This window comes from Poecilia reticulata, chromosome 7 (assembly GCF_904066995.2).
Source record: "Poecilia reticulata chromosome 7, P_reticulata-male-v2, whole genome shotgun sequence".
Lineage (NCBI taxonomy): Eukaryota > Metazoa > Chordata > Actinopteri > Cyprinodontiformes > Poeciliidae > Poecilia > Poecilia reticulata.
Genome location: NC_088836.1, coordinates 8,095,299 through 8,116,308, shown reverse-complemented (window position 1 = coordinate 8,116,308; position 21,010 = coordinate 8,095,299). Strand labels below are relative to the sequence as shown.

The following is a 21,010-nucleotide window of genomic DNA, read 5'->3' as shown; positions in this document are numbered from 1 at the left end:
TTGATACCACTTGTCCTGCGGACTTCTAAAGGTTCAAAGGACAGCAGAGAGATTTACCAACAAATGTGCTTGTATGATAAAGCAACAGTTTGAATTGAATCCTACTGGACAAATTCTTAAACATTTTCATATTTTCATTTCATTGAAAGAACTCCCTCATTCAGCTGAAACGTCAAGGAGAGACATTGCATTTTAAATTGTACGGCACAACGGAAACAAATTCTGGAAGATTTTGTCACAATAGCCGTTGTTTCCCAGACAAATACCTGACTGAAAAAACATTTTAAAAAATAAATAAAAGAAACAGCAGTCAAATAAAAATTGTAGTGAGAAAAAAGAGAGGAAAAAAACAACAGCACATTCTGTCCAGGGGGATTCATTTCCAGCTCACTGCAGCTCTGGACAGGATAAATTAGGTGGAGAAGATGGTAGGCTTTAGCCATCATGGGAAAAGAATGATAGCTTTTCTCATATTTGATATCACAGTTGTTACTATTGAAAGATCTAGAAAAAATAAAAATTAAGTCCTTTTTGAATATGAGCCGGAGTTACGGTAAATGTGTAACATGTGGAGTGGCTGCTACAACATGACACTTCTATTCCGATCAATACAACTGACTACAGCAGGCGTGAGAGCGGACCACGAGTGTGACAGACAGCCACTCTGCCAATGTAAAAATAGGCAGCCTCTTATTTGTAATGTTCTTTATATAATGCCATTTAGGCCATTCCATATTTTTTTGTACTAGCTGCTGGTTGCTAAATAAGTTCCGTAATTTTCATACGGTTACTGTAGTTTGAATTGGGGTAACCTACAAATTTTACACAATTTATTTCAAGACGTTGCTGTTACAGGTTTGAAAACTTCAGATTCATCCAGAGCTGCAAACAAAAACCACAGGGCTAGGGCCAGTAAAGGTGTTCATTCTGAGGCATATATATATATATATATATATATATATATATATATATAAAAGTACATTCTGAAAATAATCCTGCACCAGAATAAATGAATTCTCTCTGTAAAGGATAAAATTTAGGATTGTAAATTATACAAACAAATAAATAAACAGTAAATGCAATTTTTGTTTGCAATACATAATTTATTCATAGTGTATCATCTTGAGGGTTTGCCACTATGTTATTATATGTATTAGTTTCTTGATTTTTTTTGTGTGTCTTTTGTAGCTTCTTAATGTATGTCCTTTTCTAGGGTGAGGTAGGCAGATACTATTTTAAGCTACTCACTGTTTCTGTTCCTTTAACAATTACAAAAATGTAGCCTTCATAAGCAGCTACCCATCATTTTTATTAATTTTTTTTGAAAATGAAAACCCTAATTTTATTTTTTTTTCTATTTCTCTGTTTTAACCACATCTAAAAACGCATCCATCTATTTTGCAAAGTCCCGCTATAATGAGGATCTTAAGTGTCTGGATGAAAACACATTCGGCCTTTAGTTGGAACAGCGTGCCTAATTTGCTGCTTATAATTCGATCTGATTTCAAACAGCAGTAATTGCTGTCCCGTCCCGCTCATTATGGTGAGTTTTGTAATATGACTCCCCTTAATGACAAATCACTTGTAATACCATTTTAAATTCTGATTGCTGGATTTGGAAGGGAGATGTTTCAAGTTTGAACAAAATGTCCTCATTAAAAGCATTTTTTTTACGTAGATGCCAAAAAATGTTGGTTAGTAGAGGTTGTTTTTAAAGATCTGAAGGTATCAGACTGTGTAGTTGTGACTTAATGGCATATGTGCTATTGGTTAAACAAAAATCCTCAGCAAAACGATAGAACATGTCAACATGGCTTGTTTGTGGATGACAAAGGAAACAATTGTATTCAGTCTTCAAGTCACAGATGCTCACTTGTCTTATCAGGCACGTATTTAACCCTTCTTTTAGTTTTGTTGGTAGTAACTCATTTCCCCTTGAAATGCCAACGTCTTTCTCAATTCTTCTCAAACATTTTGCTCCGCCTTTCCCTGTGTCTAATTATGGCAATCCCCTTATTGTATATAACAGGTCATGTTTGTCCACCAACCTGGAATGATAAAACTGCAAAGTAACTTGGTTTCTCTTTGTGTTTGTTAGGACTGCGGAAGGTCGGGAACGGACATACGATCACACCACCTACGGACATCATGAGCGACCTGGTAGCAGCTTCGACCGTCAACGGCACTATGAAACAGACTATTACCGTGACGCAAGAGAGAGGACTCTTAGCAATGCCGGAAGTGGGTCTGGCACCACTGGTGGAAGTAGTACAACTGTGCCGTCAGGTGTCAGTGGAACTATAGTTGGTCCCGTTTCTGGAAACACGGGAGCCGGCGGATCGGCTGGGGCGTCAACGGGAGGGAGCGCAGGATCTACTTCCAGCGGGGTCGGCTTCTACCGCTCCCACAGCAGGAGTCCGTGTCGGTTTGAGGCGCCCGAGCCTCGCTACGAGTCTCGTTCCAGGGAACCGTTTACTTTGGCCAGTGTGGTTCACAGGGACCTGTACCGGGATGACCGGGGACGGCGTGCGGAGAGGTCATACCGCCACAGTCGCAGCCGGTCTCCACACTCGACACATTCGCGAAATCCCTCGCCTCAGAGACTGGTGACTCAGACTACTCGTCCTCCACGTTCCCACAGTGGGTCAGGATCTCGCAGCCGCTCATCCAGCTCAGACTCAGTCAGCAGCACCAGCAGCAGCACGAGTGGCAGGTGAGTGAATTATGCAGTCAGATTTTTAATTTCCCTTGTGAAATTATTAAGTTCTATGCATGGAAGTAAACCAAGATAATAAGTGTTTTATAGGAACTCAATGAAAGTTGTATTTCCTCATTAAATGCCTTCATCAGCGATGTTGCCCTCAAGAAATTGTGCAACATCTCATTTTAAGTTCAGAGCATATTTTCGACCAAGATTGTGCAAGATGTATAAAAATGTAATTATTGCCAGTGGCGGAGATCTCATCTACGTCAAGAATGCTGTTTAAGATTCATTTTGCACTGGTGTTTGTATAATCCAAAGCTAATACTTGAGCATTTATTTGACAATGTGTTTTTTTGTTGTAGCATATTGGTTTCCAAATGTAGAAAGCAAGTCTTGACTAACATGGGCAGATTTAGAACATATGTTTTTTTTTATCAAGAGGTAACAGACTCGATACTCCTAGTGACAGGTTTGGTTTTGTCACAGTGAATGAAGTGCACAAATGCTGGTACTCATGGCCCCCAATCTCTCCACATCTCCATACCCAAATTGCCATATGCCACATGCTGTAATATCAGCAATTAGCAATAAACTGCCATAAAAACAATATAATAGCTACATGCTGTAGAAGACAACATTTACACAGTAATGACATATGACAACGCTCATGCCTTCTGAAAGCATATGACTTTATGTTATTTGTATGTACCCTAGATATGACGATGAGTGATTTAAGGCAGTGGTATCCAAAGTTGGTCGCCAAATGGGCACAGCATGTTTTAGTTCTCTCCCTGATGGTAGCAACAACCTCCCCAGCATGTCAGGGTTCTTCTTTGGCCCTCTAATGAGTCAACATTTGATCCAGGTGTATTAAAGGATATAAGTCCTCATAGGGCAAAACATTTGGAAGGACAACATTGCCGTTCTCCGCATTAATGGACGTGTCACACAATAGAGCTTTGGACATCACATTACAACAAGTGAGAAAAATGATGTTGTCATTCTTTTCTATGGTAACAAAAATTTTATTATTTGGTTTTTACAGAGTGCATACAGACCTTTTATAAAAACTTATTCTATCTGTGAAAACTGAAAAAAATACATTTTGTAGTCCCCCCCCATTATGTAGAGATTGGATTGGCTTATTCTGCTCTGACTACAGATAATTTAAAACCCAGTTTGGGATTTCTGAAACCTTCAATCACGTCAAGGAAAAGATGGATTCTTAGCTGTGTCAGCGATCATGCCAAAACTACATCTCAATATTATGAACCTCTTGTCTCACTGTATCACTCTTGTGTCATTATATTCCTGCTGGAAATGGTTCTATAAACCATAAAACTGTATTTAGTGGTAGCTAGACAATTAGGGCTTACATTTATTTCCTAAATGTATTTTTAGGCTACTTATGAGGCCTAAAAATAAAATGTGTAATATTTGCTTACCGTGTATTTAGGCAGCCATACGTTACATGGTGAAAACTGAAATCCAAAACAGCAGATTTACTGCTTTACTTATGATTACGAGGGTTATTTCTGATCAGCAATTGTGGACAAAGTTCAAATTTAGCCAAATGTGCCTCTGATTTACTGCTTGTGCCCAAGCTTTAGACTTTCATGTGTCCAACAGCAACCATAGCAACATTCCCATTTCCTGTATTCAATCATTTCCGAGGATCTGTCATACAAATATTACATACCAATGTAATATTTGGTATTACATATACCAACGCTCATGCCTCATGAAGCATATGACTATGTTATTTGTATGTACCCTATACAAATAACATAGGGTACATGTTATTTGTATAGTGCGAAAAATACAGCTGCCATCTCCTGATAGTCTCCCAGCAGCACTTCCTGGACGAACCACATGTGTCGCTACACGTCGTGTAGATCAATTGCTGATAATAAATAACCCTCGTCATCATAAGTAAAGCAGTTTATATTAAAATGGATTTTAATATAAAATCCATTTAGGCATAAATGGATTTTATCCATTTAGGCATAAATGGATTTTATATTATTTGGCAGAAGTGTTCAGTTGGTGATGCCGACTCATTTCACCAGTAGTTGCATTGCAAATGGGTTTACGCAAGAAAAATTAAAGGCACCCTGAGGTTTTTCTGCTTGATTAATGCCTCACTTCAGATGCTCTGTCTGCATGTTAGAACATTTATTTGAAGGCACGCGTTTCCAAGAAAAGATACTGCCTGTCACTAAACACACACAGCCTTTTTCTTGCTTTTACAGCTTTTACATCCTTTTTCTTACTTTTACATATATTCAAAATTCAGTTATTAAATCCTTCTTCCAATTTAAATTGTTGTTGGTAAGACTGTCGCCATATGCGTTAAGTGGTTGCTGGTTTTAAAGGAGGGAAAAGGATCTTTGTAAGTGCTATAATGGCGCTCTCTCTGTCTCATAAATATTTGCATACTGCTAAAGTCCACTTAGATTAGCCAACGTCGATTTATGCTTTTACTTAGCTTGCCTCATGGGGGTGGTGTTTGAGAGCAGTGGACCACGACTTTTGAAACCACCATAAAAGTTGACACATTTACCTCTCTCTAATACTTTGTGGTAAATCCACTAAATGCTTCTCGTCGAAGCACTTTCTTTGTGAAGAAATACGACGGAGGTCATTACAACTAGGAAATGTAGTATTCATGTGGCAAACACTTCAGTAGATTGCAATAAAAATAAATTAAAGTAGTAGTTTTTTTTCTCAATATTATCTTAGTGCTACAATTAAAATTTCTTGCATCGCTGAGTAATTATTCTCAATCTTGTGAATTTAAATTCTTAATCTGGGCATTTGTGTCGAGTTCTGTTTCTTTCACTGTCATCATGACACCTCTAATACATTTTACTAGGCATAAATATAAAGATTAAAATCACAGTAACACGTTTCATGGGAAATGACTCTGTTTAGCTCTCCTTCAGTTTTTTTCTTTGACTGCATCGCCTTTGGACGTGGCTTTGAACGACGTGTAGCGACACATGTGGTTCGTCCAGGAAGTGCTGCGGGGAGACTATCAGGAGATGGCAGCTGTATTTTTCGCACTGCCTACCTCTGTGCATGGGTAACTGCAAGCCCCCACCCTCCCACCCTCTCTCTCCCCCCGTGAGATCCAGTTGGAACTGGAAATTTCTGGCCAGTGCTGGCTGCCTGCCCACTCCCACAGGCCAGGCTCCGTCAGCAGCACTTCCGGGAGTGTCTGAGCGCAGGAGGAGAAAGTGAGAAGGACACAAACAGCAGAGGGCCTAGAAAGCTGAGACAGACATGGGAATTGTCTGTGTAGGTGCATGAGGCAGGCAGAAATGTGCAACTGTGCTTTTTTTTTTCCCCGCTTCACGGATTACAAGATGCTCTGTATAGCAGTGAAATAAAGAAGAAAAAGATGTGCAATAGAGGATGTTTTTTTGGGGGGGAGGCATTTTCAGTATTTACTGCATTGCAAGAACTTTCCCGCCATCTATAGGTTTAATCAGAAATTTGTGTGCTGTTTTTCACATTGTTTTTAGAATTCGGAGAGAAGAAGCAGAAGCAATTTTTTTGTCTTTGAGTCAATTTCACAAAATTGTCATCATACCATTTTGACTTTGAAGTATGAAACCCTAAACAAATATTCTTTTATTTTTTATAACACATTCCAGCAGTTTAAGGTGCATGGTGCCCTTTGTTCCTTTTTGAATTTGTCCTGATAAAACCGTCTGTAGCTGAATTTCATTAATACTCAGTGAGACCAGTCCAGTGTGTGTAAAAGGCATGAGTTGACTCATAGAAATTGACAGCGGTGCTTTCAGGGTTTTACAAATAGACTAAACTGTATTGATTTTTTTATTTTTAATTTTTTGCTTAACAGGACTAAAAAAGTTCTTATTGTCCTGTGTTTGGCTTCATTTATTGAAGTAACATTTAATAAAAGCACACACCAATTCTCAAAAAATGTCAACATAGGGTCAGTTACAAAACAACTTTAATTAAATGCTGCTAATTTCCATTAAACTCTGTTGCAGTTCTATCCAGTAAAGTCAGATTTTAATCAAACTCACTTCAGTGTGTCCTGTTATAATCCGTCTCCGTAAAGCCTGTTTCAAATTGATACAAAATACGATTTTGTCTGTCTAATGAAGCCGTCAGATTGAATTGAGTCATTTTACCTTATGTTCTTGCTTTGCTGCAGTGATTCTAGCAGTAGCTCGAGTGATGACTCTCCGGCCCGCTCAGTGCAGTCTGCTGCTGTCCCTGCACCCTCAGCTCTTCCTTTATCCTCCCTTGACAAAGACGAACCGCGTAAAAGCTTTGGCATCAAGGTCCAAAATCTTCCTGTGCGCTCTACAGGTAGGTAATGTGTTGCCACAATAAATAAAACCTCTTTTATGTAGAATAACATGTAATACGTAGTCTTGTGTTTGGAAAACATAGCTATCTGCGACAATTAAGACAATTTTTAACTTGTGCCACATTTAAATTTACCTGCTACAGATACAAGCCTCAAGGATGGTTTGTTCCACGAATTCAAAAAGCATGGAAAGGTTACATCGGTGCAGATCCATGGGGCTTCAGAGGAGCGCTATGGACTCGTCTTTTTCCGCCAACCAGAAGATCAAGAGAAGGCGCTTTGCGCCTCCAAGGGGAAGCTGTTTTTTGGAATGCAAATTGACGTCACAGCCTGGAATGGTCCCGGTGAATTTTCAGTTTGACCTGCTATGGAAATATAATACTAAAAACAGAAAAATTAAACAATGAAAGTAACTCACTACAACTTTCTGTCCTTTCAGAGACAGAAAGCGAAAACGAATTTCGACCGCTGGATGAGAGGATTGATGAGTTTCATCCAAAGGCCACACGGACATTATTTATTGGAAACTTGGAGAAGACTACCACTTACCATGACCTGCTAAACATCTTCCAACGTTTTGGAGAAATAGTGGTAAGCTTTTTTTTTTTTTTGCAGTAAGAAGCTCAGCAAAATAGTTGTTTATTGACAGATGTGTTTCTTCACTGTTCCCTAAGGATATTGACATTAAGAAGGTGAATGGAGCCCCACAGTATGCCTTTCTTCAATACTGCGACATTGCAAGTGTTTGCAAAGCAATGAAAAAGATGGATGGCGAGTATCTTGGTAACAACAGACTAAAGGTGAGCCTTAAGGTGACTTAATTTTGCAATTTTAGTATGTTCCTGCTTCGTCCCAAATTCCATCTTGATATTTTATCTTATTTTCTCCAGCTGGGGTTTGGAAAGAGCATGCCCACAACTTGTGTTTGGTTGGATGGTCTGGCTTCAAATACAACAGAACAGTTTCTCACTCGCCATTTTTGCCGCTATGGGCATGTTGTCAAGGTAAGCATGTTTGTTTTTGTACCCTACTGCCACCTTTGTGATTTTTGTACATCTAAATTTGTTTCCCCGATGGCTTACAGGTCGTACTTGACAGAATGAAAGGAATGGCCCTTATCCTGTACAACAACATTGAATACGCCCAAGCAGCAGTCAAAGACACAAAAGGTTGGAAGATAGGGGGCAATAAAATTAAGGCAAGTGGAAATAGAGCTGCGTTTGAAACTCATTTTCTGGACTTATCTCCGGATTTGTTGATTAATTTTTCTTCTGGATTTTGTGTTTTCGTCTTCAGGTGGACTTTGCAAATCAGGAAAGTCAGATGGCGTTTTATCGTGCAATGCAGGCATCTGGGCAAGATATTCGTGACTTTTATGAGTTTCTTTCTGAAAGAAGGTTTGTATCTTCTTGTTCTTTGAGAAAATTTGACTTCAGTGCCATTTCACCCTTAAAATTAAAACTGATTTTTTTTGTTTCTTTTGACAGAGATGACAGACGAAGCCAATATGAGTTTCAAACAGAAAGACAGTATTACGAGAATGTTCGAACACCTGGAACTTATACGGATGATCCGCGGCGGAAATACCCTGCCAGAAGTCGAGAGTTCTACACTGAATGGGACCCGTATCAAGGAGATTACTATGATCCACAGTACTTTGAGGACCCAAGAGAGTATCGGGAATACAGAGCTGATCCTTATGAGCAGGACATTCGCAAATACAGCTACTTGCAACGAGAGCGAGAAAGAGAGAGGGAGCGCTTTGAAACGGATCGTGGTCGTGATCATGGAAGAAGGACCATCGAGCGTAGCCAAAGCCCTTCTCACATCTCCACTCGACGTCCTGTCAGCCCCACCGCATCGCCTTCGCTCTCCGAGAGAATACCAAGTGACTCAGACAGGCGAATTTGTTGTCGATCATCTGACAGAAGTGGCAGCTGCAGTTCGGTTTCCCCACCCAGATTTGAAAAACTGGAAAAGGCACGCGCTGAAAGATATAATAAAACTGATAAACTGGAGAAGGATCGTGTTTTTGAAATTGAAAGAGCAAGTCTGGTTGAAAAGGAGAAGAGAGCGGGGCGAAAAGAAAGAGGAGACAAGGAAAAAAGCGAGAAGCAAAGGCTTAAGAAATTTAAAGTCACATCGCCTACAACGCTGGAGATAGAATCAGAACTTGAAAAAGACACTAGCCCTGAGTCTGGACTACGGAGTAAAACCAGTAAAACTTCAAAAGAAAGCTCCAGCAAAGCAAGGTTAGATCTTCTGCCTTGTGTAGTGCAGTTAACCCGTGTCAAAGAGAAAGAAGGAAAATTGATTGGTCATGCTGTCCAAGAAAAGCAAACATTGAGGGCTGGCAGTGACAGTCCTAAATTGGCATCGCCTGGAGCTGACCAGAGAAGTCCTACACTCCGCTCAGAATTGTCCAAAGGTGACAAACATGGGAAGATGCCTAGAGAAAAAAATATAAACAGCTTAATAGAAATTGCTGAAAAGGATGGTAAAATCAAATCCAAAAAACATGGAAAGTCTGAGTTTGGATTTGATAACAATGTTTCTCTGGATGTTGATCGTTTAGCTGCAAGAAAAAGGCGATTTGAAGAATCTGTGAGAACCGATCGACAAAGGAGATCTAACGAAGAAGACACTGGTAGAACTGGACTTTACAAACTGTGGAGCAACACAAAGGAGACAGGATTGGAGAAAGTCCTTGTGATAAGAGGGGTGCATAAAAAAGAACACAAGGATAGAGCTGTATGTGTGGTTTCAGTAAGCAGTCCTAAAGATGAACGGGACTGCGAAGGCAAATCTCTAGGTCTGCCTCTGGAGGGGCAATCGCATTTTGGGGAGCTGCTTGAAGATTCTGCATCACAACAGAACTCCCCCTTCCTTAGAATGGATTTGGAGGCTCTAAAAAGGGAGAACGGCTCCAGTCTCACAAAGATTTCAGATGACGGCAGCTTTGATATGGATGAATTAAAAGAACAGAAGCAGGTTTTGTCTGAAAATGAGGAGGGAAGTGCAAAGTGCAGAGACTATGATGGGGATGAACATTGTGTGAACATTAACCAGTCTGTTTGTGCAAAACAAATTGAACAAGGTCGATGGCTTCAATCCAAGCTTAGGGATCCTGATAAAATGGTCAAGTTTGGAAAGTCGCCAAACAATGAGGCTTGTGATTCGGAAAAAGAGTATATCCTGCATGATGTTGGGAAAACAAATCTGGACATTGCCCATGATGACTTCTCTTCTAGTAAACGAAAGAAATTGGAGAATTTTGAACATGAGGTCCTGAAAGTAAAACGAGAGCACAACTTTCCAAATTCCCAGGAATTCAATAAAGACATCTACAGCATGTCATCTTCTATAGGAGCTGGTCCGTCTTCAGAAAACGAAGACGAAGAAACTTCCCGCATTTGTCTGTTAATTACAAAAAAGGAACAAAAATTGTCTCCAACTGATGAAAGCTATTCACGCACAGAATCCTTAAAAAATCATTTCAGCTTGACAGCCAGAAATTTCCAGTCTTCTAACAATGCACACCCGAAGCTGAAAACATCCTTACTTGGATTTGATGATGATGTAATGCAACACTGGGAGAGGAGAATAAAGTCAGATTCTCTCAGAATGGAAATGACATTCCCAAATGATACTCTAAAACGGGAAAATATTTGCAAACGCCTCAGTCAGGACTTGGAACCAGGAGAGTTGCAGTCTGATTCAGATGACGATGGAGACAACAAACACATTTCTCACAAACCAAGCAGTTCTTTGTCTTATATCCTAAGGGATCGTGATGAGAGAATGACTGACCTCAAGCTTTCAGGCTCCTTGGAGAAAAATAAGTTTTACTCATTTGCATTAGACAAAACAATAACGCCTGACACAAAAGCACTCCTTGAAAGAGCCAAGACTTTGTATTCCTCGAGGGAAGATAATTGGTCTTTTCTCCCCTCACGCTTTCCAGTGTCTCATAGTTGTTCTGAAAAAGACAAGGCAGTGCTAGCGCCACGCCCTATTCCTTCTTGGTACATGAAAAAAAAGAAGATCCGCACTGATTCTGTGGAAAAGTTGCATGATAAGAAGGAAGAACTCAAGCCACAGGACCAAGAGCGTCAGGAATTATTTGCCTCTCGTTTCTTGCACAGCTCCATCTTTGAACAGGACTCACGTCGACTACAACGTCTTGAACGCAAAGACCAAGACTTAGAAACTGGAAGTGGTAGGCCTTTTATCAAGGTTGGTGCTATAGAGACACATTCGGAATCTGGAGGAGCTGATGTTCCAACAGAGCCTACAGTGCTTTTCCATAGTCGATTCTTGGAGCTTCAGCAACAAAAAGACAAGGACCACAATCTACCTGACTCTGAAAGTGACCCAGTATTGTTGGAGATGAAAAGAGATGAAACTCTGAGCTGTGATAATGTGATATCTGACAAGGAACCAGAAGCTCCTCTAAAGGCTCGTGACAAATCGCCAAGCCCCCCAATAACTATAAAAATGTCATCATTCCTCCCTTCCCCTAAGGAAACATGCCTAGCAGAGAAAGAAACTTCAGATCCATCCACAGATCAATCAGTGCCAATTGTCAAAGAAGAAAAGGTTGAGCCATCTCTTGAGATATGCCCATCCCATTCTCCTCCTGTGAATATGATCAAATTAGCTGCTCCTGAGGTACCCATGAACCCCGCACTTTCAGTTTCCCAACCAGAACCTGAAACAGAGTTAATTAAACCCAAAACAGATGGGGATAATAGTTTAGTGGTTGAACATGTTGTAGAAGATAAGCATCACACACCTGTTGTTTCCCCAAGTGCCTGTGAAAAAGAAACAGTGGAATTTGCTTATTCTGATTGTTCAAAGATAGAACAAACCTCGGAAGTGAGTAAGTCAGAGCCTGAAATTGAAAGCCAGTCCATGGAAAGCTTTGAGGACTCTCAAAAAACTGAGACAGATAGTGAGCCGTGTATGCCAGAGCTAGAGGCTGAAGTGAAACCACTACCAACTCGCAGACAAACCAAGGGTAAAAGGGCCAAAACCCTTTCTGTATTACGTGCGACACAACCGACCAACATTATCAGCAAGGAAAAACCTGCAACGCGGAAAAGTGAACGGATTGACCGAGAGAAACTCAAAAGAGCATCGTCTCCTAGAGCAGAAGCACCTAAATTATCATATGAATCTAAAACTACATCCAAGTCTCCAATACATGCATCTGATTCAGAACAAAACCTTGAGTCAAGTTTAATTGTTGGGAGAACACGACGGAGGAACGTGAGGTCAGTCTATGCCACTCTACATGACGATGAACAAGCTGGGAAGGAAGTAACAGAGTCCCCCCGTTGCATGCGCAAACGAGCAGCCGACAAAGACCAAATACAACAAGAGGTTCAAATTTCTACCAACACGAGGCGGGGACGCCCTCCTAAAAGAGGTGTCAAACGAGTTGCAGATATATCACCAGTAAAAGGGGATCAGAAGAAAACAGTGGAAGCAGACACAGAGGCCAGAGAGGCATCAAATACTGCAGAAGTTGTGAAAGCCTCTGAGGGATGGCGTTCACCTCGTACACAAAAAGTCCAACAAACTTCACTGACTTCCTCTACTCCAAACAAAAAGGGAAGTAGAATAGACAAATCATCTGGGAACAAATTTGTGACGGCAGAACAAGCTGATCCATCGAGCAATGATGAATTGGAGCTTAAGCCCAAAGCTAGCTCAGAACCCACTGGCAAGCCATTAGACAGGACAGAAAGTGAAAGCTCACCAGTGCTCAGAAAAGAAAAAGATACAAAAGATTTTGTCGAAAAAATATCCGTTGATCCAGAATTTGACATTAGCACCTCTGAGAGGGGCAAACAGCCTGAAAAAATTTTAAAAGTTAAAACACCGAGGTTAAAACGAAATACTAAACAGATAACTGAAGACAAATCACACACTCTGAAAAATCTCGAAATCCGCGTAAGCGTTGATGACGTAAAAAGCCTACTTCGCTCTGAAGATCTTGAGTCAGATACTTTTGCGGCTAATGTTACAAAAGGCAAGATTGTAGTAAAAGAGAATGAAGAAACAAGAATGGCAGACTTTGCAAAAGATACCAAAGAAATGACTACACAAGACAATGAAGACGCGCTATCAGAATCTGAAGCTCCTGCCGATCCAGCTGCTGTTCTTTTAGCACGACAGATGGAACTGGAGCAGGCAGTCGAAAATATTGCCAAACTTACAGCTGACCAGCCTCCAAGACCTTATAAAGAACCACCCCCTGGTCCACCTACTGTATTGCCCCCTGTCATAGTGGAACCAGAAGTTGAAGTTGAAGAGGAGAAGCGAGAAAATCCTGCAAGTGAAACAGAACTAGCTGCTGCTATTGACTCCATCACAGCTGAAGAAACCTGTGGGGATGCAGATGGCTTTACGGCTGCTCCTACTTACTCTGCTCTTATTCCTACGCCTGAATCTGTAATTTCTTCCTCATCCTCCTCCAATGACATCATGGAACCAGAAACACACATGGCAATCAATAATATCCTTGCTGGAGACTTGGATGATGACTCTCGAACCTCAAGCCCAAAAGCATCAATGACAGAATTGAAGACAGCTGATGAACCCATTCTTCTTGGTACACCCAAGAAGACAATTAAATCTAGAGCCAGAACCCCAAAGAAGTCAAGAAATCGTAAAGGTCCAGCTAGTAGAAAGGGGGACACTGCTGATGAAGTCTCTCAGTCAGAGCCCTCACCCGTAAAGTTACCTGAGTCAATTCCAGAAGATCCAGAAACAGACTCAAAAGCAGTGACTGTTACAGCTGCAATTTCTGCAGTGACTTCTGTGGTCACTGCCGTTGCAACTTGTAGACGTGATGTTACAAGTGCTATAACTGTAGACAACCCCAAAGAGGCAGAACAGCCTGAAGTGGAACAGCCTGTTCCCAAAGAATCTGCCTTTCATTTAGGCACAACCAGCAGTTCTGCGATTAAAAAGCCTCTCCAAACAGCAGAACCAAGTACTCCTACCTTTGGCCCTGCTAATTCATCACCAGTTTCTCAGCTTAGTGTACCCCTGTTGCGACCTGCCAAAATGCCCCTTTCTCCTGACTGGCCTCAGCGATCTGAAGAAAGCAGAATCTATGTTAATCCTTCCTGTCATGTCACAGTAGTAACTCCCACAATACCTCCATCAACTGTACTCGGAACGCCTACAGCAAATCCCCCAATGCCCCCTGACACCAAGGCTTCTGACATTGATCCAAGTTCCAGTACCCTGAGAAAAATATTAATGGAACCTAAATATGTGTCTGCGTCAAACAGCAATTCTATAACTACCACTATGGTATCATCGGCACTGTCGGATCATTCAAGGATGTCAGAGAATGAAAATCCCACAGATACACTTGTTTCAAGACATTTAAATTCTGAACAAAGACCACCTCTACCTCCCAAGTCACTGCACCATAAGCCAGCCCCCCTCACAGAATCCCAACAGAACTGTGGGGAAAAGAAGCCGCATACAATTATGTCTCCTACTACCTCAGTCATAAGTAGAATTCCAATGCCTTATGATACAGAAGAAACCCCACGAATTTCCCTAAGCAATCGAAGCATTGGCCTGACCATTCCAAAACAGAAATTTAGATCAAACTCCAATGAGAATAACCGCTGTCATAATGTGGAGATAGCAGAAGATGTTTCTAGAGGGCGGTCTGTTGTTGAACCAACTCCTTACCATACGGGTTCTAGCCCTGGCTTGAGGGTAAATACATCAGAGGGTGTTGTCGTTTTAAGTTATTCTGGTCAAAAGACAGAGGGACCACATAGGATGAGAGCCAAAATTAGTCAAATTCCTGAAGCTAGTGCTGGTGATATAGAGTTTCAACAATCTGTGTCCAAATCCCAGATAAAGCAAGACCCTATCATCACATCATCTCAGTCACCTAACCCCAAAGTATCTTCAGCTCCTACTGGTTATGGGCACCCTGGGGTCCTTTTAACCAATCAGTCTTACAATTCTCAACCGGTCATTTCCAGCATCAAGCAAGATGTTCATGGATGTGACAAGTCTGAAGCTCCCTACCATACAACATCACCAGGTGTGGTGAAGATGTTCCAGTCGCCTGTTAGTTCCTCTCAAGTTTTGATGTACAATCAAGCTGTAATCCAGCAGCAGCATGGCAAAAGAGGGCTAGTGACGGATACATTAACAAAAAAAATGGAGATTAGCAAAGCTGTTCAGCAATCTAACTTGAGCCCAGTCATGAGTCCACACCACCCATCTATTCCTGGAACACGAATGAGTCCTAGTCCCGGCAACACAAATGATAGGTCTGCTTTACATCTCAAGCAAGAACCTCAGTCTCCACGAACAGCTGGTCATTCCCCTTCACCCTTTGTCAAAACCTGTCCACTAAGCAGCTCTCCCATTGGAACTTCTGTGGTTTTAAGTCATGGTATGCCAACGCTGTCTACATACCCTTCTAGCATGCATCACTCCCACCCAGAACAGTCCTCTGTCATAATGCAACCTCAGAGTGTCACTCAGTCGTTAGCTCATGAAGCCAGAATGAATAACCCAACAATGCCAGGGATAAACTATGGAAGGCGAGGAGGCTGCCTACCTTCTCCGCACCCAGGATCTACAAAGAGCTCTAATACACCACAGCCTGTTATTCGAGATATGGTTTTGCAGTCTCATTCAAGTCCCCAAAGGTCAATGTCAGGGAGTGGTGGCAGCAGTGTAAGTGAAGAAGAGCCAAGACACTTTAACCAAGCTCTTAGTCGACCTTCAGTTCCCCATTTACAGTCAGATGTAATGGTGGTTCACAGTGACCACAGAGGGCTCCACCCAGGCATCCGCATGGATCAGTACAGAGAAATTCACCAGCGCATACTCCTGCACCAGCAACTAGGAGAACAGACATCTGTAGAAGCAAGGCAGTCTCGCAACTCAGAGACCGCAATAACATCTCCAAGCAACATCTCTGGACCATCAAGAAGTCCAATACTGGTAAAGAGCATTGAATTCTCACCAAAAGAGCCTCTCAAATCACCAGAAGGAAAGCTAATGCATTTGAGCCCCAATGAAAGTAGAATTAGAGGAGTCCATGCATCCAGCCCTGTTTTAATGTCTTCTCACCCCCATGGAGTTCAACTAATGCATCCAGGAGGTGCAAACTCCTTTCCAGTATATCGAGATATGCGGGGCTTCCCTTCCCAGTTTCCAGGACACAATCTGGCCAACCAGGGCATTTCATCTACACAGGTAAGAAACATACTATGATTTTATGATGTGGTAATTTCTGAGGACATTTTTACAGTTAAACCAGAATTGTGTACTGATCTTGGAATGTGATTTGAATTTTTCTTATCAGATCCCGGCGGAGCACGAGTTGGGAAACCGAAGCAAAATATCTCAGTCCCATGGAGGAGGAAATGATTCCACACCTGAAAGCCCACATCTCCGTCACACTACCTCTTCTGAATCTTCACACATTTCTCGAATATCAGGAGAAACGATCTCTCCATCGTACCAGTCCCCCTTGTTGTCGCCCATGGGTCTCACTCATAAGCCAGATCTGTCTCTACAGAAAGGCCCTCGCACCTTCCTCCTTACTCCTCCGCCAACAGTAACCCCATCAAGTTCACAACAGCCACGACATGATACCAAGCTGGAACATTCCGGACATCGGTCAATTGACATGGTGCAGCTTTTGAAAGTAAGAGAATTACATGACCCATCAGTATGTTTGTTAGAGAGAGATAATGTAAGAAGGACTAAGAAGAGCACTTAAGATAGACTTTCTACGCTTCCTGTTGTTAGCTGTCATCAATTTCAACATGTGGAACATGAGGCAACATCACACTACCTGTGAGAGACAGCAGCATCTGTATGAAAATTAATTTTATCATTTTAAAACAGGAAATTAATAAAGAACTGAAATATTGAATTTATTGTCTAACTTTAGAGGATAAGTCAATTAGTGAGGTTAGAATTACTGAAACAGCAATCTGTTTCAGCTCGGACATTTTCCAACATTCCAAATGAAGCATGTTCATTTGCAGACAGGGGTTGAACTCTCAAAAGGATAACATGTAGCAACTTTGCTGTAGTCTTTTCTACCTTCTTGTTACCTGCTAAAAGTCTTGCTCTCTTTCAGCATGCCTTTTATTTTGTCTGTGTTCCTGCTAACGTCCTTTATAAACACCTCACTGCTGTTCACTCTGAGTCTTCATCCCTCATTAACAATGACCACACTGAAGAACATGGACCACCTGCCAGCACTTGTGTATCATGCATTCACAGATCTTAGATAAGATTTGAATTTGCAACTCGCTGGTCAGATTTCTCTGTGCCATCTCAAGTCAACATCATATACAATTATTTTTGTTCTGAAGCAAAGGAGAAGCTATGCTTACAATAACTTCCTGTTTTTTATTTTTTGCAGAAGTATCCTATAGTTTGGCAAGGACTCTTGGCGCTGAAGAACGACCAGGCTGCCGTCCAGCTACACTTTGTGTCTGGAAACACCATCCTGGCTCAGCGCTCCCTCCCGCCCCCAGAAGGAGGATCTCTTCTACGTATTGTCCAGAGGATGAGGCTTGAGGCTTCCCAGTTGGATAGTGTGGCACGCAGAATGACTGTGAGTACCTTATTATTTCAGCTCAGCGCCAGCAACACGGATGAATGAATAAAATACCATGTGTCGCAGCCTTCCAGGTTCCAAAGCCAAAAGTTTCCACCAAAGGCCGTCGGGTGGTAACAGGTGGTTTGGTTCTTGCACGCACTTCCGACTTGATTGTTTAAAAATATATATATATGCTCTATTTCTTGAAAAAATATAGACAAAACAATTACTAAAAATCTCTTACAACTTAACATAATCTTCAAGTTCAAAAAGTGGTAAAAAAAAAATCATTTTACAAAAATCTCTTGTCTTCACCCCAGACATTTGCCAAGCAAAAGGACCTGGTGTGTTCTTAATCACTTAAATTAATGGGAGGGTCTAAAGGTTACCAAAGTAATCTGAACAATTCCAAATATAAAACTTACTTATAGGTTTTGGTTCTAAACTGACTTAAGTATATTCTAACTGCACAAAGAAAAATTAAATGGATATAAATAACAGTTTACAAAATGTAACATAAATGGTAACAACATGAATAGTTGTAGAACATAAATCTGTCATAAGTCTGTTGTGATATTTCGTTTTTTCTTTTCAGATGGAAAATGACTACTGTTTGCTCCTGGCTCTACCCTGTGGTCGAGACCAAGAAGACGTTCTTGGTCAAACCCAAGCTTTGAAAAGTGGCTTCATCACTTACCTACAAGCCAAACAGGCAGCTGGCATCATTAATGTGCCCAACCCCGGCTCCAATCAGGTTTGTTCTCGTTTCAGGTTTTCCTGCCCCTTTTGTCGATGCTGTCACTTCTCCACTCACACTGTGTTCATCTCTGCAACTACAGGCAGCTTACGTGGTGCAAATATTCCCGCCGTGTGAATTCTCGGAGAGCCATCTTTCGCGCCTGGCTCCCGACCTTCTCAACAGCATCTCCAGCATTTCCCCTCACCTCATGATTGTTATAGCTTCTGTTTAATTACCTCCATTTTTTTTGTTTTGTTTTTCTTTTCCTGAACAATGCCAACACCAGCCCTTTTGGATTGAACCAGTTTGGAACCTGGAAATGCCTCATTTTTATGAGTTTGACTTCAAAACGACAACAACAACAAAACATATCTTTCATTTTTTTAGACTCAAGTTTTCTCCTTCACTTCACCAAGTCCTTAAATCACCCTGTGATGATGAATTACAAAAGCTAGACCTTTTTTTAAATAGGACGCAAAGGGTCGAATGGGGATTTTTGATGATAATTTTTGGATTACTGTTTTTTTTCTTTCTGCCATTTTTGGAGGTGTTCTGCATTGCCTTTTTGTATTTCATAACATTCATAAAGCTGTGGATGGAGACCTACAAGTAGGATGTTTTTTACCTTCATAAAAAAGTGATTGTGATTGTTTCCTTTTTTTTTAAACTTGAGAATTCATTGCACTATGTTGACAAAACTTTATGAACTTTGTACATATTTGTTCATAAATTGATACATGTTATGAATTTATTCTAGTGATCAGTCATGCTTGTGCTAGAGCAAAGGAAGCTATTGCCTACAGAATGATGGAGAGTCTTCTCAGCTTCATCAGTCACAAAGCTTTTCCTCTGACACCATCTGCAAGTTTCTGCAACATTTCCGATCTCATGTTTCCATCGCGACGTGTTCCCTGCCCCAAGGAACTCATGATGGGATCTGTAGAGTTGTATATTTTACACGCAATGCCTCAATAGGGGACAGTAAAAAAAAAAGAAAAAAAAAGAGACTTATTTAATTTGTTCCTTTTCATTTGCATCTTCTGTATGCCTAAAGGTATTGTGGACAATTGTGAAGCTGTAGATATTGTAAATATTTAAAGACTGAAGCAAAAATGGAGAGACCAAGCAAATTATTTTACAAGACAGATTGTGTTTTCAATGTTTCTTTTAGTATGCTGTCTCATTTTTTTCTTATTTATTTTTGAATCATTTATTGTTTTCAGCCGGGGAAGAATGTGAATTGGAGGGAGTCGGAAGGAGATTTGCAGAGAGAAAGAAAAAAAAAAGACTTTGTGCCAAAATGTCTTGCGAATGATCATTATGTGCACGTGTTTGGAAAAAATGTGATCTGAACCTATTTTCATATTTAAATTAGTATTTTGCTGTTCAGAGGGCACATTGATTCATTTTAAAATATTTTGTTTATTGACATGATTCTAATACTGCAGTGATTTTTACACAACAACAAAGCTGCGTTTTCATTTGAAGGAACTTTTTGTACTGTAGAGGTTGGCGTTTTTTTGTTGGTTTTTTTTGTCTTTTGTCATTCCCCACGTTGTCCTGTACTGCCCCCTGGTGTCTGAAACCCGTCCCCTTAATATATGGAAGTCTGCATACTAAATTTATTCATGCCACTACTTTGTGTCACCTGTTGTATAGCATGCTTTATTTTCATATCTTAAATTGTAAGGTAGGATCATAAAGGCAAAGAATGTGACTTAAACTTGACGTTATGCCGCTAATGGATGTGTTGATCATCTGTTTCCATCCTTCCTCCTGTCTGTCTCGTAGAGCCGAGCTGTAAATACCCACGTCTCTTATCTGTGCTCCCGCGTAGCTGCCCCGCCCCGCCAGCCCCCCACTCCCTCCCTCTCACTTTGCAGTTGTCTTTATTCAGGGTCTTTATTTTTGTTTTGTGAAACAAAACAAAGCAGTCTTTAAAAAGAGGCGGGAGATGAAGCGCGTGAAACCGATGCTGAAAGTAAAACCATGCTTGTCAGTTTTGTGGTGTAAATATTTATATGACTGCAAGCTGAAAACTCTCATGGTTATGTTGAAGGCACTTATAATTTTTGATATACAAATGAAAGAAGAAAAAAAAACAGTCTTAAAACAGTGATTAATATGAAAAAAAATGTCTTTTGATCAACCTTCATTTTGAGTGTATTTTGCTGTTCCTCTATGAGGACATTTTAAACTGTAACATAAATGGTTGTTTAACTTACTTCTGAAGATCATTAAATGGTCCATGACTCTGCATTTCGTTTTTTTTTTGTGATCCTCAAAAATCCTCCTTTCTGCAACGTTTAGAGTGCTTTGAAAAGTGTTTGCCTTGTTACGTTTTCCATCTGTTTTTAATTTTTATAGATAATCAGAAATTTGCATACCAGACAAATATAACAAGAAGTGATACGATATGAACTTTTTCACTGATGGTTTCATTTAGTAAAGACAAAAGCTATTCAAACCAACGACCTTATGTGAAAAAATAATTGCTCTTTAAGCTTTATAACCAGTGTCACCATTTGAGGCAAAATTGCCGTTTTGTCTCCTTTGATGAATGGTAATGAACTGTCCCCCAATTCACAGAACAGTTTTATT

At 40.7% G+C, this 21,010-nt stretch overlaps 1 protein-coding gene across 1 annotated transcript in view; it reads left to right on the top strand.

The window, feature by feature from the left end:
• The window catches only part of spen (spen family transcriptional repressor), a 29,229-nt gene extending 8,563 nt beyond the window's left edge, over positions 1 to 20,666 (top strand). The window contains exons 3-15 of the mRNA XM_008413071.3: positions 2,099 to 2,713; positions 6,894 to 7,051; positions 7,196 to 7,396; positions 7,492 to 7,643; positions 7,727 to 7,852; positions 7,943 to 8,056; positions 8,137 to 8,250; positions 8,349 to 8,449; positions 8,540 to 16,307; positions 16,417 to 16,761; positions 17,491 to 17,685; positions 18,266 to 18,424; positions 18,510 to 20,666. Coding sequence (XP_008411293.2) covers positions 2,099 to 2,713; positions 6,894 to 7,051; positions 7,196 to 7,396; positions 7,492 to 7,643; positions 7,727 to 7,852; positions 7,943 to 8,056; positions 8,137 to 8,250; positions 8,349 to 8,449; positions 8,540 to 16,307; positions 16,417 to 16,761; positions 17,491 to 17,685; positions 18,266 to 18,424; positions 18,510 to 18,641 — 10,180 coding nt within the window. The 3' untranslated portion in view covers positions 18,642 to 20,666. The remainder of the gene's footprint in view (positions 1 to 2,098; positions 2,714 to 6,893; positions 7,052 to 7,195; positions 7,397 to 7,491; positions 7,644 to 7,726; positions 7,853 to 7,942; positions 8,057 to 8,136; positions 8,251 to 8,348; positions 8,450 to 8,539; positions 16,308 to 16,416; positions 16,762 to 17,490; positions 17,686 to 18,265; positions 18,425 to 18,509) is intronic.
• The last annotated feature ends 344 nt before the right edge of the window (positions 20,667 to 21,010 follow it).